Source organism: Bufo bufo, chromosome 4, assembly GCF_905171765.1.
Source record: "Bufo bufo chromosome 4, aBufBuf1.1, whole genome shotgun sequence".
Classification (NCBI taxonomy): domain Eukaryota; kingdom Metazoa; phylum Chordata; class Amphibia; order Anura; family Bufonidae; genus Bufo; species Bufo bufo.
In genome coordinates, this window is record NC_053392.1 from 105602710 (window position 1) to 105620414 (window position 17705).

At 44.8% G+C, this 17705-nt stretch overlaps 1 protein-coding gene and 1 long non-coding RNA gene across 2 annotated transcripts in view; both read left to right on the plus strand.

The window, feature by feature from the left end:
• Window positions 1-17665, plus strand: part of PCCB (propionyl-CoA carboxylase subunit beta) — a 41295-nt gene extending 23630 nt beyond the window's left edge. The window contains exons 12-15 of the mRNA XM_040427607.1: window positions 2488-2588; window positions 5380-5478; window positions 5659-5758; window positions 17366-17665. Of these exons, the coding sequence (XP_040283541.1) occupies window positions 2488-2588; window positions 5380-5478; window positions 5659-5758; window positions 17366-17487 (422 nt within the window). The 3' untranslated portion in view covers window positions 17488-17665. The remainder of the gene's footprint in view (window positions 1-2487; window positions 2589-5379; window positions 5479-5658; window positions 5759-17365) is intronic.
• LOC120997527 overlaps window positions 1-17705 on the plus strand; it is a 1081373-nt gene that overhangs the window by 891151 nt on the left and 172517 nt on the right. The gene's annotated exons all lie outside the window — the stretch shown is intronic.

Below are 17705 nucleotides of genomic sequence, written 5' to 3' on the forward strand. Positions count from 1 at the left end.
GCGTCCCCATCGCGGACAGAATAACGCTGCAAGCAGCGTTTTTCTGTCTGCGATGTGGTGCGGATCAAGATGGATGACACAAAAGAAAACGGATCCGTCCCCCATTGACTTTCAGAGGTGTTCATGACTGATCTGTCTTGGCTATTTTAGAGATAACACAACTGGATCTGTTCAGAATGGATGCAGACTGTTATATTATTATGACGGAAGTGTTTTTGCGGATCCATGACGGATCCAGCAAAAACGCTGGTATGAAAGTAGCCCAATAAGAATCAAAATATACAAATATCATAGGCATTGCCATGTACCAAAATGTCCAAACTATAAATGTATTTATCACATACAATGGGCTCTGTAATGGTGGGAAAAAATAAAAATGGCAGATTTGCTGTTTTTATTTTACATCTTTACTTCTCCCAAAATACGGTAAATAATTGATCAAAAAGTCACACACTCCAAAATGGTATCAATAAAAACTACAGATCATCCCACAAAAAATATGGTAAGCTCTCACACAGCTCCATAGCCCTAACTTACCTAAAGTTATAGAGGTCAGAATAAGACGATGAAAATGAAAAAAAAAATTTTGGCAAAGTTTTTTTTTTTTCAGTATTAACTCAATTCCACCCCGTTTGGATTTTTTTTCCAGCTTCCCACTACATTGTAACAGTACAACTTTCCCTGCAAAAAAAAAGCCCTTCAGCCATATGAGTAGGGAAAATAATAATAAATAAAGATGGCTCTGGGAAGATAGGGAATAAAAAACAGAAATGCAAAAACACAAAATCGCAGGTTTGTTAGGGGTTAAAGAAGTCAAGCAAAACGGCTAAAACAATCATTTTAGAGACTTTATTATATTGTAATACAGTTTAACAAGTTGAACTTTCCTGAACTGGAATACCCCTTTTGTGGATTACCTTTTTGTTTTTTCATTCGCATTCTCGATTGGAAAAACCGCAGCATAGTACGTTACCCAAAGTTCTCCAAAGGTATGTTTGTACTAGCATTGGCAGCAGTTTCGTATGGTCAAAACTGCAGACAGACTCCCTTAAAGGGAATCTGGCACCTAGTTTTACCCTATAGAGCTGCGGACATGCACGGATAGATCTCTGTTAGCATGTCCGCAATATACCTGTCCCACAGCTCTGTGTGGTTTTATTTCTTTAAATTATTTTATAGATATGTAAATTAACCAAGTAAGGTGCCCAAGGCGTAGTTACTTATGGTTAAGGAGCCCAGCACCGCCTGCATCCAGGAATCTTCTCCTTGCTCACAAAGTTACAGTGCCGTAATCTTGCGATGCGCGAGCTAGCGCATGCGCAGTTCGTTCATTGAGGCAGATGCCAGCAAAGGAAACAAACACTTTGCCGGCACTGTGCATGCGCTAGCTCGCGCATCGTGAGATTACGGCACTGTAACTTTGTGAGCGAGGAGGAGATTCCTGGATGCAGGCGGTGCTGGGCTCCTTAACCATAAGTAACCACGCCTTGGGCACCTTACTTGGTTAATTTACATATCTATAAAATCATTTTTTAAACTAAATAAAACCAGACAGAGCTGTGGGACAGGTATATTGCGGACATGCTAGCGGAGATCTATCCGTGCATGTCCGCAGCTCTATAGGGTAAAACTAGGTGCCAGATTCCCTTTTAAGGGAGTCTGTCTGCAGTTTTGACCATACGAAACTGCTGCCAATGCTAGTACAAACATACCTTTGGAGAACTTTTACCATCAGTAGAAGTTTGAATATGAACTTTTATTCTGCTCGAAGTGACAACTGTAGCGTCCAACCAGGAGAACACTACAGCGACTGCTCAGAGCAGAGGGGAGGGAGTGTGAAGCAGCTCATTGCAGAGAGCACTTGACAGTGAAGCCCTGTCCTGGGCATTTGTAGGACTGGAATCTGGCAGAATAAAAGGACATATTCACATTACTTCTGATAGTAAAAACTCTAAGGCTACTTTCACATCAGCATTTTTTAATTCAGGTTTTGAGATTCGGCACAGGATCTCAAAACCTGAATAAAACACTTCTGTTTTATTTAGTACATCCAGATGCATCCATTTTGTCCGGATCAGGTTGTATTAGATAGAAGTTGAACAAACCGGATCCAGCATTAAAATTGTAAGTCAATGGGGGCTGGATCAGTTTTTGAAATAATGAAAAAAAAACGATCCGGCACCATTCAGATCCATTGATTTTCATGCAGGATCCGGCTTGTTCAGTTTCGCTGACCGGACACAAAATGAAACGGCTGCATCTTCATCAGTTTTTTCCCCATTGACAATGAATGGGGACAAAACTGAATAGTTGTGGCCGTTTTTTTTTTTTGATCCTCTGTCAGATCTCAAAACCGGAAACCAAAAACGATGAGGTGAAAGTAGCCTAAAATGTGTGTTTGTACTGCCTTTTCCTGCCCCTGCCTAGTACAGTCAGCATAACCTTCAGTACTCAAAACTCAGAATTGTACTTTTTTTTTTTTTTTAGGCACTGCTCAGGAATATGGAGGTATAATCCGACATGGGGCAAAACTTCTGTTTGCCTTTGCAGAGGCTACTGTACCCAAGATTACAGTTATTACCAGAAAGGTATGCTCATAAGTGGAAAGAAATTTCAGGGCTCCCTTGTGTCTAAATGTGCTAATTACCGTATGCGGGTTAGGCAACATTGCAGCAACAATGTAAGCCAAGACTATGGCAGAGTTCACATCAGGGTTCAGCCTTTCCGTTCTCCTGCTCAGTTATAGGAGCAGGAGAACGGAAAGAAAGGATTTGGCACATAACTGAGCTGAACGGAGCCTACGCACTATAATGGGGTCCGTTAGGTTTCAGCTCAGAGGAAGATTTTTGAAGCAGAGACAAAACAGAGCCCATTATAGTCTATGGGGTCCATAGGCTCAGTTATGTGCCAAATCCGTCCTTTCTGTTCTCCAGCTCCTATCATGGAGCAGGGGAACGGAAAGGCTGAACGCTGATGTGAACTCAGCCTTAGTTGACATGCAAATCAGCACAGATGACTAAAAATAATGGCTTTGCAGCTAAACAGATTTTTAAATGGCTGCAATATAGATTGCCAACAGCGTTTAGCTACAATCACTTTGGCCTCAGGATTGGTGGCACTTTCATACTGTCAGTATTTGTAAGCCAAAACCAGGAATGGAACATACAGAGAAGGGTATGACATAGATTTTACCTCTTCTGTGTTTTGGACACGCTTCTGGTCTTGGCTTACAAATTCTGACAGTGTGAAAGTAGCCATGGCTGGTAAACTGTCACACAGATGTGCATGCAAATGGAGGTATTACCTTGGACAGGGTTTCAGCTGTGCCCACTGGATGCTGTGATGAAGCCCGCACTGCTCGCTTATGTTGCGATTTTGAAGTGGTCGAGTATGGCGTGGCTGTAAGGACGCCAATTAACCTATTTGGGACAACACTGTTTAGTTGGTCTGTACTGCGGGTGTTGCACAGCCATTAACAATGCAAACCGACTAAACAGTGCGGTCCTAATTAGTTTAATTAGAGTCTGCTTTAACTCCTATGACCACAACATGTGGCTGTACCCTTAGGCCCCTTTCACACGGGCGATAATTCCGCGCAGGTGCAATGCGTGAGGTGAACGCATTGCACCCGCACTGAATCCGGACCCATTCACTTCTATGGGGCTGTGCAGATGAGCGGTGATTTTCACGCATCACTTGTGCGTTGCGTGAAAATCGCAGCATGTTCTATATTCTGCATTTTTCACGCAACGCAGGCCCCATAGAAATGAATGGGTCTGAGTGAAAATCACAAGCATCTGCGGATGTGGTGCGATTCTCACGCATGGTTGCTAGGAGATGATGTTAGTAAATTGATTAAAGTCAATTCACTGTATTATTTTCCCTTGTAACATGGTTATAAAGGAAAATAATAGCATTCTTAATACAGAATGGTTACTAAAATGTGGCTTGGGGGGGTTAAAATAAATAAAATAATTAACTCACCTCATCCTGTTGTTCGCGCAGCCGGCATCATATTCTTTCAGGACCTGCAAAAGGACCTTTGACGGAATCATGTTCACCATGTGGTAAGCACCTTTTAAGGTCCTTTTCATCTTCATGAAAGATGAAGAAAGAAGACTATGCCAGCTGCGCGATCAAGTAGATGAGGTGAATTTTTATTTTTTTATTTTAACCCCTCAAGCCAAATTTTACTAAGCATTCTGTATTAGGAATGCTATTATTTTCCTTTATAACCATGTTATAAGAGAAAATAATAAAATATACGTAACACCTAACCCAAACCCGAACTTCAGTGAAGAAGTCCAGGTTCAGGTCTGGGTACCACAGTCAGTTTTCTATCACGCGCATGCAAAACGCATTGCACCCGCGCGATAAAAATTTAACATCGGAACGCAATCGCAGTCAAAACTGACTGCAATTGCGTGCCTACTCGTGCGGTTTTCCCGCAATGCACACAGGACGCCCGTGTGAAAGAGGCCTAAGGGTACGGCTACACAACGACATTTGTCGTGCGACAAAAAGGTTACAACACTGCGGCGTGTCATAATGATAGTCAATTGTGTTGCACAGAAATCCAAGTTGGATCCACTTTTGCGTTGCAGCATGTCACAGTGCGACCCCATTGACCATCATTACAATGAATGTCGCGCATCAAATGTAGTTGTGTAGCCCTAGCCTAATTCACACGTCAGTATTTTGCATCAGTGACCGAGCCAAAAACACAAATCGGGTGTAAATCTTTCCATTATATCGCATCGCTGGGTAGACCCTGTTAATTACAGACATGTCAATTAAGGCTAAGGATATGTTCGGTTTTTATATATGTATATTTTTTCTTTAGATTCTGCCTATTTCAATGGGAAATTTGGATTTGGAGCATAACCCATATCAAGAATGAACATGTCACTTTTATTTTCTGCGCCATGGTTTTTAAAACTAAGAGGGCGGGGGGAAAAAATATAAACACTGTAAATTACCATGTGGTTTTCTCATTGAAATCAGTGGGAAGTGGATTGGATACATTTTCTGTACAAATTTTAGGATCTGATTTTGAACATACCCTAGGGTTGCCCATACACAATCAGATTTTCTGATACACAATTTGAAGCCCAAAAAACGGAATTTTAGGCTTTGGCTACACAGACTTTTTGTAACGATACTGAATGATTTTTAACTATCGAGTGACTACTGCAAGCAGCATTTTATAGAGCTGAGCAGATTTTTTTTTTATATAGTTTAGTGAGAAAAGATTCAGTAAAATGTGTCAATTATTCCTTTTAAGTCTCTGCTGTTTGTATGCTGAGGCGTCCAGTGGGTGGATGGCCCTCGTCAGTCCTCAAACCAGTGCTGCGCTAACCACTACTTGTGTGATTTCAGGCTTATGGTGGTGCGTATGATGTTATGAGCTCAAAGCATCTTCGCGGTGATGTTAACTATGCCTGGCCTACAGCAGAAGTTGCTGTCATGGGAGCTAAGGTAGGACCGGATCTAACAGAATTTTTATGATAAATCTAATGATATAATCAGCAACCGGTGTCTTAATCTAGTGATCAGTATGGAAAATGTAATATTAAAAAAAGAACGTTAATGTAATCTTTGAATGACAGCAGAAATGAGTGAATGTGAAGTATAAAACCATTGTCATGTGTCTTGCAGGGAGCTGTTCAAATCATATTTAGAGGAAAGCAGAATCAGGCTGAAGCAGAGGCCGAGTACGTGGATAAGTTTGCTAACCCTTTCCCTGCAGCAGTTCGAGGTAAGACTCTTCAAGGGGTTGTCTGGAACGGAGCAATTGATGGCCTGTCCTTAGGGCTGGAAGATGGACTCCCACCAATCTGATATTCTAAGGATAGGTCATCAGTTGTCTGAGTCAGGTAAACCCCTTTAAACCTTCCTGTTTAAAGATTCCTTGCCGTTTTGAGAAGCAGATTGTGTAATCTTAAATTTGTCAAGTTCACAGGGTAGGTATGGAGGCACATGATAGATGCAAAGGTAAACCACCCGGGTGTCTTGTGCAGGAAGACTTTCTGTATAGCAGTGCTGTACTCTTCTACTGGGATGTGGGCAACAGCTTTTTCTTCATGAAACTAATCCTAAAGCCTCCTTCTCATTACATCCCACCGCTTTTCGAGCATGTTGAGGAAAAGGTCTAGAAACCGTAGACACACCATTTTGTGCCACTTTTTTCCGGATGAAGATACAGTTGCAAGAAAAAGTATGTGAACCCTTTGAAATTATATGGATTTCTGCACAAATTGGTCATAAAATGTGATCTGATCTTAATCTAAGTCACAACAATAGACAATCACAGTCTGCTTAAACTAATAACACACAAAGAATTAAATGTTACCATGTTTTTATTGAACACACCATGTAAACATTCACAGTGCAGGTGGAAAAAGTATGTGAACCCTTGGATTTAATAACTGGTTGAACCTCCTTTGGCAGCAATAACTTCAACCAAACGTTTCCTGTAGATGCAGATCAGACATGCACAACGGTCAGGAGTAATTCTTGACCATTCCTCTTTACAGAAATGTTTCAGTTCAGCAATACTCTTGGGATGTCTGGTGTGAATCGCTTTCTTGAGGTCATGCCATAGCATCTCAATCGGGTTGAGGTCAGGACTCTGACTGGGCCACTCCAGAAGGTGTATTTTCTTCTGTTTAAGCCATTCTGTTGTTGATTTACTTCTATGCTTTGGGTCGTTGTCCTGTTGCAACACCCATCTTCTGCTGAACTTCAGCTGGTGGACAGATGGCTTTAAGTTCTCCTGCAAAATGTCTTGATAAACTAGGGAATTCATTTTTCCTTCGATGATAGCAATCCGTCCAGGCCCTGACACAGCAAAGCAGCCCCAAACCACGATGCTCCCACCACCATACTTCACAGTTGGGATGAGGTTTTGATGTTGGTGTGCTGTGCCTCTTTTTCTCCACACATAGTGTTGTGTGTTTCTTCCAAACAACTCAACTTTGGTTTCATCTGTCCACAGAATATTTTGCCAGTACTGCTGTGGAACATCCAGGTGCTCTTGTGCAAACTGTAAACATGCAGCAATGTTTTTTTTGGACAGCAGTGGCTTCCTCTGTGGTACCCCCCCATGAAATCCATTCTTGTTTAGTGTTTTACGTATCGTAGATTCGCTAACAGGGATGTTAGCATGTGCCAGAGACTTTTGTAAGTCTTTACGTGACACTCTAGGATTCTTATTCACCTCATTGAGCAGTCTGCGCTGTGCTCTTGCAGTCATCTTTACAGGACGGCCACTCCTAGGGAGAGTAGCAGCAGTGCTGAACTTTCTCCATTTATAGACAATTTGTCTTACCGTGGACTGATGAACAGCAAGGCTTTTGGAGATACTTTTATAACCCTTTCCAGCTTTATGCAAGTCAACAATTCTTAATCGTAGGTCTTCTGAGAGCTCTTTTGTGTGAGGCATCATTCACATCAGGCAATGCTTCTTGTGAAAAGCAAACCCAGAACTGGTGTGTGTGTTTTTTATAGGGCAGGGCAGCTGTAACCAACACCTCCAATCTCATCTCATTGATTGGACTCCAGTTGGCTGACACCTCACTCCAATTAGCTCTTAGAGATGTCATTACTCTAGGGGTTCACATACTTTTTCCACCTGCACTGTGAATGTTTACATAGTGTGTTCAATAAAAACATGGTAACATTTAATTCTTTGTGTGTTATTAGTTTAAGCAGACTGTGATTGTCTATTGTTGTGACTTAGATGAAGATCAGATCACATTTTATGACCAATTCGTGCAGAAATTAATTTCAAAGGGTTCACATACTTTTTCTTGCAACTGTACATCAGTAAATCTGGGTCAAAGGTTTGAAAATAGAAACTGTGCATAGTTCATGCAATGCACATCTTCACCCCTTAGTGGTCACTAATATGCCTCTTTACAATGGGCAGCAAGGGAACTCAGGCTAGGCTCTTTTTTTTTTTTTTTGTTGGCTAAGCATTGCAGGGGTCCTACGATAGCTTGGCTACTGCTTTAATGGCCTGTATCAGGAAAACACTGATCAGGGTCATTTAATCCCTTAGATGCTGCAGTCAATAGTGACAGTGGCATCTACTCTGTCACACACTTCACTCCTGAGAGTTTTACATGCCAGCTGGAGAATTAATAAAGGCTCCCAAGTAGGGTTGAGCGAACCCGAACTTTAGGATTTTGGGACCCCGGACCCGAACATTTCCGTAAAAGTTCGGGTTCGGTGTTTCGCCGCTTTGAAAGGCTGCACAGCAGCCAATAAACAAGCGTCATACTACTTGCCCCAAGAGGCCATCACAGCCATGCCTACTAATGGCATGGCTGTGATTGGCCAGAGCAGCATGTGACCCAGGCTCTATATAAGCTTGGATCACGTAGCGCTGTACAAGTGTAGCGAGAGGATGCTGCTGGACTTGTGATTTCAGGGAGAGCATAGGAGAGAATCTAACTCGGCGATCTACAGACAAATAGTTGTGTGGGTGCAGGGCACTATCGTTTTACCCTGCCCTGAGCTCATTGACCAAAAAATACTAACTTTTAGAATTCTGTTAGTTAGGTGGGTGGCGGGGGCAGCCATTTTATGCATGCTCAGTGCACCTTCACTGCATCTGAGCTTTTGGGACATTGCAAATGACCTTTTTCTGGGGGCAAACTACAACATCTGTATTAGGCCTCATGCACACGACCGTATTTTGTTTCCGTGTCCGTTCTGTTTTTTTGCGGTTAGGATGCGGACCCATTCATTTCAATGGGTCCACAAAAAACGCGGACAGCACATCAGTATGTCCATTCCATTGCTCCACAAAAAAAATAGTGCATGTCCTATTTTTTTCTAGTTTGCAGACAAGGATGGGCATTATTACAATGGATCCGCAAAAAAAAACGGATCCGCAAAAAAAATGGATGCCATACAGAACGTCATCAGTTTTTTTTGGCGGATCTGCAATTTGCGGACCGCAAAACACATACGGTCGTGTGCATGAGGCCTTAGTCAGTGTGCAATTTAAGGTAGAAATACACCCATCATTTTCTGGGGTTTGAAAAACACTCTTTTTTGACAAAAAAAACACTATTTTCAGGCCTTGCAGCATCAGCACGTGTGAAATTACAGGCTTATATACTGCTGTCATATTCAGTTTTTAAACAAACACTCATTTGGGCACAAAAAATGTTGTTGGCAGCCTTTGATGCAGATGTCATTGTGAGATACACCCTTAATACATTTGGGTTAGATTCAGAGATTTTAAATACCGCCATTTGGTGCACCAATATTGAATTCAGGCCTACACTGGTTCAGGCCCTGTGAGATACCCCCTCTACATACAGGGGTTTGAATTAGGCATTTGAAATACAGCCATTTTGTGCAAAGATATATTTACTGCAGGCCTACAGAGGTTCAGGCCCTCTGAGATACTACCTCTACATACAGGGGTTTGAATTAGGCATTTGAAATGCAGCCTTTTTGGGCAAAAAAAATCTTTTATTGAGGCCTAGTCTGCTTCAGGCCGTGTGAGATACACCCTTTACATACTGTCGTTCTATTCTACTATTAATTAAACACCCATTTAGGGCAAGATCCTAAATAAATAAAAAATATGAGGAGAGCGTCAAATAAGGGACGTGGCCCAGGGCGTGGTGCTGCTGGTGGAGCTCCTGTTGCAGGGAGAGGACGTGGTCGATCTGTGCCAGCTACACGCACAAGTGAAACCCCTTCCTCAGGTGTGAGTAGGCGACAAAACCTGCAGCGGTATTTGGTCGGGCCTAATGCTGCTCTACGAATGGTGAGGCCTGAACAAGTACAGGCGATAGTAGATTGGGTTGCTGACAGTGGATCCAGTTCCTTCACATTGTCTCCCACCCAGTCTCATGCTGAAAGACCACAGTTGGCACCTGCAGCCGATGTCCATCAGTCTTTCACCTCACCCCCTTGCAAATCAGCCAAGCAGTCTGAGCCCCAAGTCATGCAGCAGTCTCTTCTGCTTTTTGATGACTCTGTTAGCAGTGTTTCCCAGGGCCATCCACCTAGCCCTGCCCCAGAAGTGGAAGAGATTGAGTGCACAAATGCCCAACCACTTATTTTTCAAGATTAGTACATGGGAGGACCATTGCAGCATGTCTCGGATGATGACGAAACACAGGTGCCAACTGCTGGGGCTTTCGAAAGTGTGCAGACCGACAAGGAAGTCAGGGGTGAAGACTGGGTGGAAGATGATGTGGAGGACGATGAAGTCCTCGACCTCACATGGAATCAAGGTCATGCGAGTGACCGATTCAGAGGAAGAGGCAGTGGTCGCACAGAGCCACCAGCACAGCAGAAGAGAGAGCAGGGTGTAAAGCGGAGCGGCCGTCCTCTAGCCAGTACGCCTCCTACTGCCCACTGCAGCAAGGGACCGAGCACACCAAAGCCAGCTCCAAGGAGTTCCCTGGCGTGGCAGTTCTTCAGACAATGTGCTCATGACAAGACATGAGTAGTTTACATGCTGTGCAATCAGAGCCTGAAGCGAGGCATAAACGTTCTCAACCTGAGCACAACCTGCATGACCAGGCATTTAAGTGCAAAGCACGAGCTGCAGTGGAGTAGACACCTCAAAAACCAAGAAAGGTCTCTGGCTCCTCCTGCTTCCTCTTCTGCTGCAGTCGCAGCCTCTTCATCCACCTCTGGAGTGACAGTGCCACCTGGCACCACGCAAACAGAGGATCTGCCAGCAACACCAACACCTGGGTCACCAAGCATCTCCACAATGTCCCACGGAAGCATTCAGCTCTCCATATCCCAAACGCTGGAGAGGAAGAGGAAGTACCCCCCTACCCACCCGCGATCCCTAGCCCTGAATGCCAGCATTTCTAAATTACTTGCCTTTGAAATGCTGTCATTCCTTCTGGTGGAGATGGATAGTTTTAAAGGCCTTATGGCGGTGGCTGTCCCACAGTATGTCGTGCCCAGCCACCACTACTTTTCAAAGCGAGCCATCCTTTCACAATCAAGTAGGGGACAAAATCAGGTGTGCACTGCGCAACGCCATCTGTGGCAAGGTGCACCTGACTACGGATACGTGGATCAGTAAGCACGGTCAGGGCCGTTAGATCTCCATAACAGCACACTGGGTAAATGCAGTGGCGGCTGGGCCTTTCACCACCGAGGATTGCAGGGCGCTTCAGTTTGCCTCCTGTTGCTTCCTCCTCCTACTCTGCTTCCTCATCCTCTACCAGCTCCTCATCCGGTCAGCGTAACACCTTCACCACCAACGACAGCAGGCAGTTTTAAAACTGATCTGTTTGGGGGACAAACCCCACACCGCGCAGGAGCTGTGGATGGGCCTTGAACAACAGACCGATGAGTGGTTTGTGCCAGTCAGCCTGAAGCCCGGCCTGGTGGTGTGCGATAATGGGCGAAATCTCGTAGCAGCTCTGGGACTAGCCGGTTTGATGCACATCCCTTGCCTGCCGCATGTGCTGAATTTGGTGGTGCAGAGATTCCTTAAAAATTACCCTATGTCAGAGCTGCTGCATGAAGTGCGGGCCGTCTGTGCGCGCTTTCGGCGTTCTCACCCTGCTGCTCGCCTGTCAGCGCTGCAGCGTAACTTTGGCCATCCCGCTCACCGCCTCATATGCGAAGTGCCCACAAGGTGGAACTCCACCTTGCACATGCTGGCCAGACTGTGCGAGCAGCAGCAGGCGATAGTGGAGTTTCAGCTGCAGCACGCACAGGTGAGTCGCTCTGCGGAACAGAAACACTTCACCACCAATGACTGGGCCTCCATGCGAGACCTGTGTTCCTTGTTGCGCTGTTTCGAGTACTCCACCAACATGGCCAGTGCCGATAACGCTGTTCTCAGCGTTACTATCCCACTTCTATGCCTCCTTGAAAAAAACGCTCCTGGCGATGATGGAAGAGGATGTGGCACAGGAGGCAGAGGGATCATTTCGTAGGGTTTCCAGCCAGTCATTCCCAAGTGTCTCCGAGGGTGGGTTCCTGCACCCACAAACCCAAGGTACACAATTGTCCAGCCAGGGCACAGTTCTGGAGGAGGTGGAGGATGAGGAGATGCAGGAGGAGGAACAGAGTTCACAGCAGGGTGGCACCCAGACCAGCTCATGGCCATCACTGGTGCGTGGATGGGGGGATACAGAGGACAGCTTTTCGTTGCCTCTGGGCAGCATGGCACACATGAGCATGCTGCAGTGTCTCCGCAACGACCGCCGAGTTGCCCACATTCTAACTTGTGCTGATTACTGGGTGGCCACGCTGCTGGATCCCTGTTACAAGGACAATGTACCGTCCTTAATTCCGTCACTGGAGCCTGATCGTAAGATGTGCGAGTACAAGCGCACGCTGGTAGACTCGCTGCTGGTGGCATTCCCACCTGACAGCGGGGGCACAGTGGAAGCACAAGGCAGAGGACGAGGTCGCCAACGAAGCTGGGGCCCCGCCAGCACCTCAGAAGGCAGGGTTAGCATGGCTGAAATGTGGAAAAGCTTTGTCAGCACGCCACAACAACCAGCACTAACCGCTGATATGGAACGTCTTAGCAGGAGGCAGCATTTCACCAACATGGTGGAGCAGTATGTGTGCACACGCCTACACGTACTGAATGACGGGTCTGCCCCCTTGAACTTCTGGGTCTCCTAATTGGGCACATGGCCTGAGCTTGCCCTTTACGCCTTGGAGGTGCTGGCCTGCCCTGCAGCCAGTGTATTATCTGAACGTGTGTTTAGCACGGCAGAAGCAGTCATTACAGACAGACGCAGCCGCCTGTCCACAGCCAATGTGGACAAGCTCACGTTCATTAAAATGAGCGAGGCTTGGATCCCACAAGACTTGTCTGTACCTTGTGCAGAATAGACATTTATACCACCATCAAACATACATTCTTGTACTCAAGTCAAGTGCAATGATTCTTTGTTTTCTTTTTTTTTTTATTTGTCCCAATATTTTGGGGGCTACCTACCCCAATAAAAAGGAATAAAAAAACATTGTTGGCTACCTCCTCATCCGCATCCATTGCTGCCTCCACCTACAACACCACATTCACCGCCTCCTCAACCTCCGACTCCATATCCACCTCCTTCTGAGTTGAAGGTTAATAATTTGTCATTTTTAGTTATTTTATTTTAAGTTATTTCTCTATCCAAATTTGTTTGCAGAGCAGTTGCCATGTTCTTAAGCACATTTTACTGCCTTTTACATCACTCTAACCTTTTCAAGGACTATTTTAGAGACATTTTAATGCAAAAAAGTGCCAATTTTAGTGCCCTAAATTGAAAGAATTCTTATTTTTAATTGTCGGGTGACATTTTACAATTTTTGGCGTATACAAACCCTGCTGTGCCTGGGTGACAGGGGCCTAAATCTCTCAAAATCCTCTGTTCTATTGCTGGGTGACATGAATCCCCTTTTGCTGTGAATGAGCCCCTGCTCTGCATTGCTGACAGGGAACTAAATTTAGTGAAAACATCTGTTACTGATCGGAAGATGCGCGACTACAAGCGCACGCTGATGATAGCATTCCCACCTGACAGCGGGGGCACAGTGGAGGCACAAGGCGAAGGCAGAGGAGGAGGAAGAGATCGCCAATGCAGCTGGGGCACCGCCAGCACCTGAGAAGGCAGGGTTAGCATGGCACAAATGTGGAAAAGCTTTGTCAGCCTTGGAGGTGCTGACCTGCCCTGCAGCCAGTGTATAGTGTGAACGTGTGTTTAGCACGGCAGAGAGCATTATCACAGGCCGCAGCCAATGTGGACAAGCTTACGTTTATTAAAATGAACCAGGCATGGATCCCACAGGACTTGTCCGTACCTTGTGCAGAATAGACATTTATACCAGCCTCAACCATCCATTCTTGTACTCGTGCACTTATTCTTTGTTTTATTTTGTTATATGTCCCAATATTTTGGGGGATACCCCAATTAAAAAAAATAACACAAATCGGTGTTGGCTACCTATTCCTCCTTCACCGCCGCTTCCACCGCCTCCTCAACCTCCTAGATCCAGATTATTTTTTATTTTTCTGTATTTTGTTATTTTAAGTCATTTCCCTCTCCACATTTGTTTGCAGAACAGTTGTCATGCTCTTAAGCACATTTTGATGCCTTTTGCAGGGCTCCAGATGGCGACCAAAATGGTCGCCAATGCGACTTAGAATTTACAAATGGCGACAAGACTTTTTAGTCTTGTCGCCATTTGCGACTAGACCCGCCGCCGCAGCTCTGCCCAATACAGCGGCGGGCACAGGAGCTGATGATCGTTCTCAGCAGCACAGGAGGAGTCTCTCCCTCCCCCCTGTGCTGCTGCTGCCGCCGCCAATAAGAAGAGGCAGGAGGAGGAGGAGGGGCTGTGGCCACTGCGCCACCAATGAAGAAAACTGACCTGTATTACAAATACAGGAGGCGGGTGCTGGAATCAAATAGCCGACACCCGACCTCTGTGACAGGGAGCTGCGATCAGCTGCAGTTGAGTTAACCCTTCAGGTGCGGTACCTGAGGGGTTAATTGTAGCTGATCGCAGGCCCCTGTCACAAAGGTCGGGTGCCGGCTATTTGATTCCGGCACCCGCCTCCTGTATTTGTATAAGAAACGTTGGTGGCACAGTGCGGCCCCCCCCCCCAGTATAATAAACATTGGTGGCTCAGTGGGAAGTGCCAATGAGGGTTAAAAATAATAAAAGAAAATTAACTCACCTCCTCCAGTTGATCCGTAACTGCCGGTCTCCTGTACTTACTTCTTTCTTCAGGACCTGTGGTGACGTCACTGAGTTCATCACCATGGTAATGGATCATGTGATGAGCACAGTGACGTCACCACAGGTCCTGAAGAAAGAAGTAAGTACAGGAGACCGGCAGCTATGCGATCAACTGGAGGAGGTGAGTTAATTTTCTTTTATTATTTTTAACCCTCATTGGCACTTCCCACTGAGCCACCAATGTTTATTATACTGGGGGGGGGGGGGGGGCGCACTGAGCCACCAACGTTTATTATACTGGGGGGGGGGGGGGGGCGCACTGTGCCACCAACGTTTCTTATACAAATACAGGAGGCGGGTTAGGGTTGAGTAAATTATTTTTTTATTTTTTAACCCTCATTGGCACTGCCCACTGCGCCACCAATGTTTATTATTTTGAGGGGGGGCGCACTGCGCCACCAATGTTTATTATATTGGGGTGATGGGGGGGCGCACTGCGCCACCGATGTTTATTATACTGGGGTGATGGGGGGCGCACTGCGCCACCAATGTTTATTATACTGGGGTGATGGGGGGCGCACTGCGCCACCAATGTTTATTATATTGACCTTCTACCATGCAGTCTGTATTCAGAATGCTATTATTTTCCCTTATAACCATGTTGTTATAAGGGAAAATAATACAGTGAATAGAATTTCATCCTAGGAACCATGCGTGAAAATCGCGCCGCATCCGCACTTGCTTGCAATTTTCACACAGCCCCATTAACTTCTATGGGGCCTGTGTTGTGTGAAAAACGCACAACAGAGCTTGCTGCAATTTTCACGCAACGCACAAGTGATGTGTGAAAATCACCGCTCATGTGCACAGCCCCATAGAAGTGAATGGGTCCGGATTTAGTGCGGGTGCATTCCGGTATTTTGAATGCCGGATCCGGCACTAATACATTCCTATGGGGAAAAATGCTGGATCCGGCATTCAGGCAAATCTTCATTTTTTTTTTCGCCGGATATAAAACCGTAGCATGCTGCGGTTTTATCTTTTGCCTGATCAGTCAAAATGACTGAACTGAAGACATCCTGATGCATCCTGAACGGATTACTCTCCATTCAGAATGCATGGGGATAACACTGATCGGTTCTTTTCCGGTATTGAGCCCCCAGGACGGAACTCTATGCCGGAAAAGAATAACGCTAGTGTGAAAGTACCCTAAAATATTAAGTTTAAATCCCCCCTTTCCCAATTTTACATATAAAATATATAAACAATAAATAAATAAACATATTACATAGCGCTGTCCAAACTATTAAATTATTCAAAAATATCTCCTATGCGGTGAGCATTCGCCATTTTTTAGTCACCTTGTCACCCCAAAAAATAGCATAGGACGGTTCTATTATGGGCCGAATGTTTCATAAAATGCAAAATGCACGCGGCTTTTTTTTTGTTTTGTTTTTTTTTGCGCGGTATTGAGTATCGCATTACTTTTTTATGGTGACGAAAGCGAATCAAAATTTTGGTTTCAAAACAACCCTACGCCGATCTGATCAGCGTACCGTTGTCACGATACCAAAATTTTGATTCAGTTTCGATTTGGCGACTAAAAATTTGATTTGGCTCCTAAATTTTTCAGTTCAGGAGCCAATGGCTACTAGGTATTTTTTTTAGGCTGGAGCACTGTTTTGCAGCCCTCTAGCCCTTTCCAGGACTATTTTAGTGCCCAAAAGTTCGGGTCCCCATTGACTTCAATGGGGGTTCGGGGTCAAGTTCGGGTTCCGAACCCGAACTTTTTTTTTCAAGTTTGGACGAACTCGAACATCCAGGTGTCCGCTCAACTCTACTCCCAAGGTCTGCTTTCTGTGTATGCCTGTTAGGAGAGGCATGGCATAATAGATGTGCTAGTTTTTAGTGTATGACCAGAATAAATAGTATTGAAGGCTCCAGTCCATATCAAGGAGCAGAAAGCAGCCACTGCTAAAATAATGGTAAAACCATGTCCATGCACCAGCTCCCTAAGGGCGAGTTCACACTGAGTATTGTTTCTGGCAGTAAATCTACTTGTGTTGCAGGATGAGCTGTAAATTTCACTTGTTGCATCGCAATGAACGAAATCTTCAATGAAACTGAACGGCACGCTGCAGATTTGAAAATCTGGGGTTTAACCTCATTCATTAGCATTGTGCTGTACCTTGCTATAGAATTTCCACATGGATTCTGGAAATCTATGTATAATCTCACACTAAGGCCTGCACTAGGGACAATGCAGTGGCCCACAATTACTAATAGTGTCTAAAAAGCAAGACCGTGTAAACTTAAGATTTCTCATTGGGTGATAGACCTGACAGTCTGTAGCTGCGCCAGATTTAAGTTCATCAATACCACCTATTTGTTGGTATAGTTTACTCCAAAACATTAGCACATGATGCCATATTAAAGCCATGCCCTTGTCTGTTGCAAAGCACAAATGCAAATTTGGTACAAATTGTGCAATTTGATTAGTAAATCTTTCCCAGTATGTTTTACCTCAACCCCCATTGTTTTATTTGGATGCCATATACAGAGGGGTACTGGCAGCAGCCACTTCTGGTTTTGATAGTAAACTAAGAGGGGACATGGACTTTATTATTATTTTTTAAAGTTTTTTATATAATCAGGAAATATATCTTTTCCTCTCCAGGATTTGTCGATGACATCATTCAGCCATCTACTACTCGAAGGCGCCTTTGTCGTGACCTGGAAGTTCTCGCAAGCAAGCATCAAGTGAATCCATGGAAGAAACATGCAAATATTCCTCTATGAGGCAGCCCTTAATCACAATGCTATACATTCCTATCTGGAAATTACAAGCTCAACATACAGCGACGTTGGTTTGTGTCAAACTGGGTGACAAACACTAGAACCTGGGGCCATGGCGCTCCAGCTTTTACTGACCTACTGCAAAAAATTATGATCAGTAATAAATCATTCGAACTGTGCAGTCTCCGTATTTAATGCTATAACAGAAATCCATCTGCATG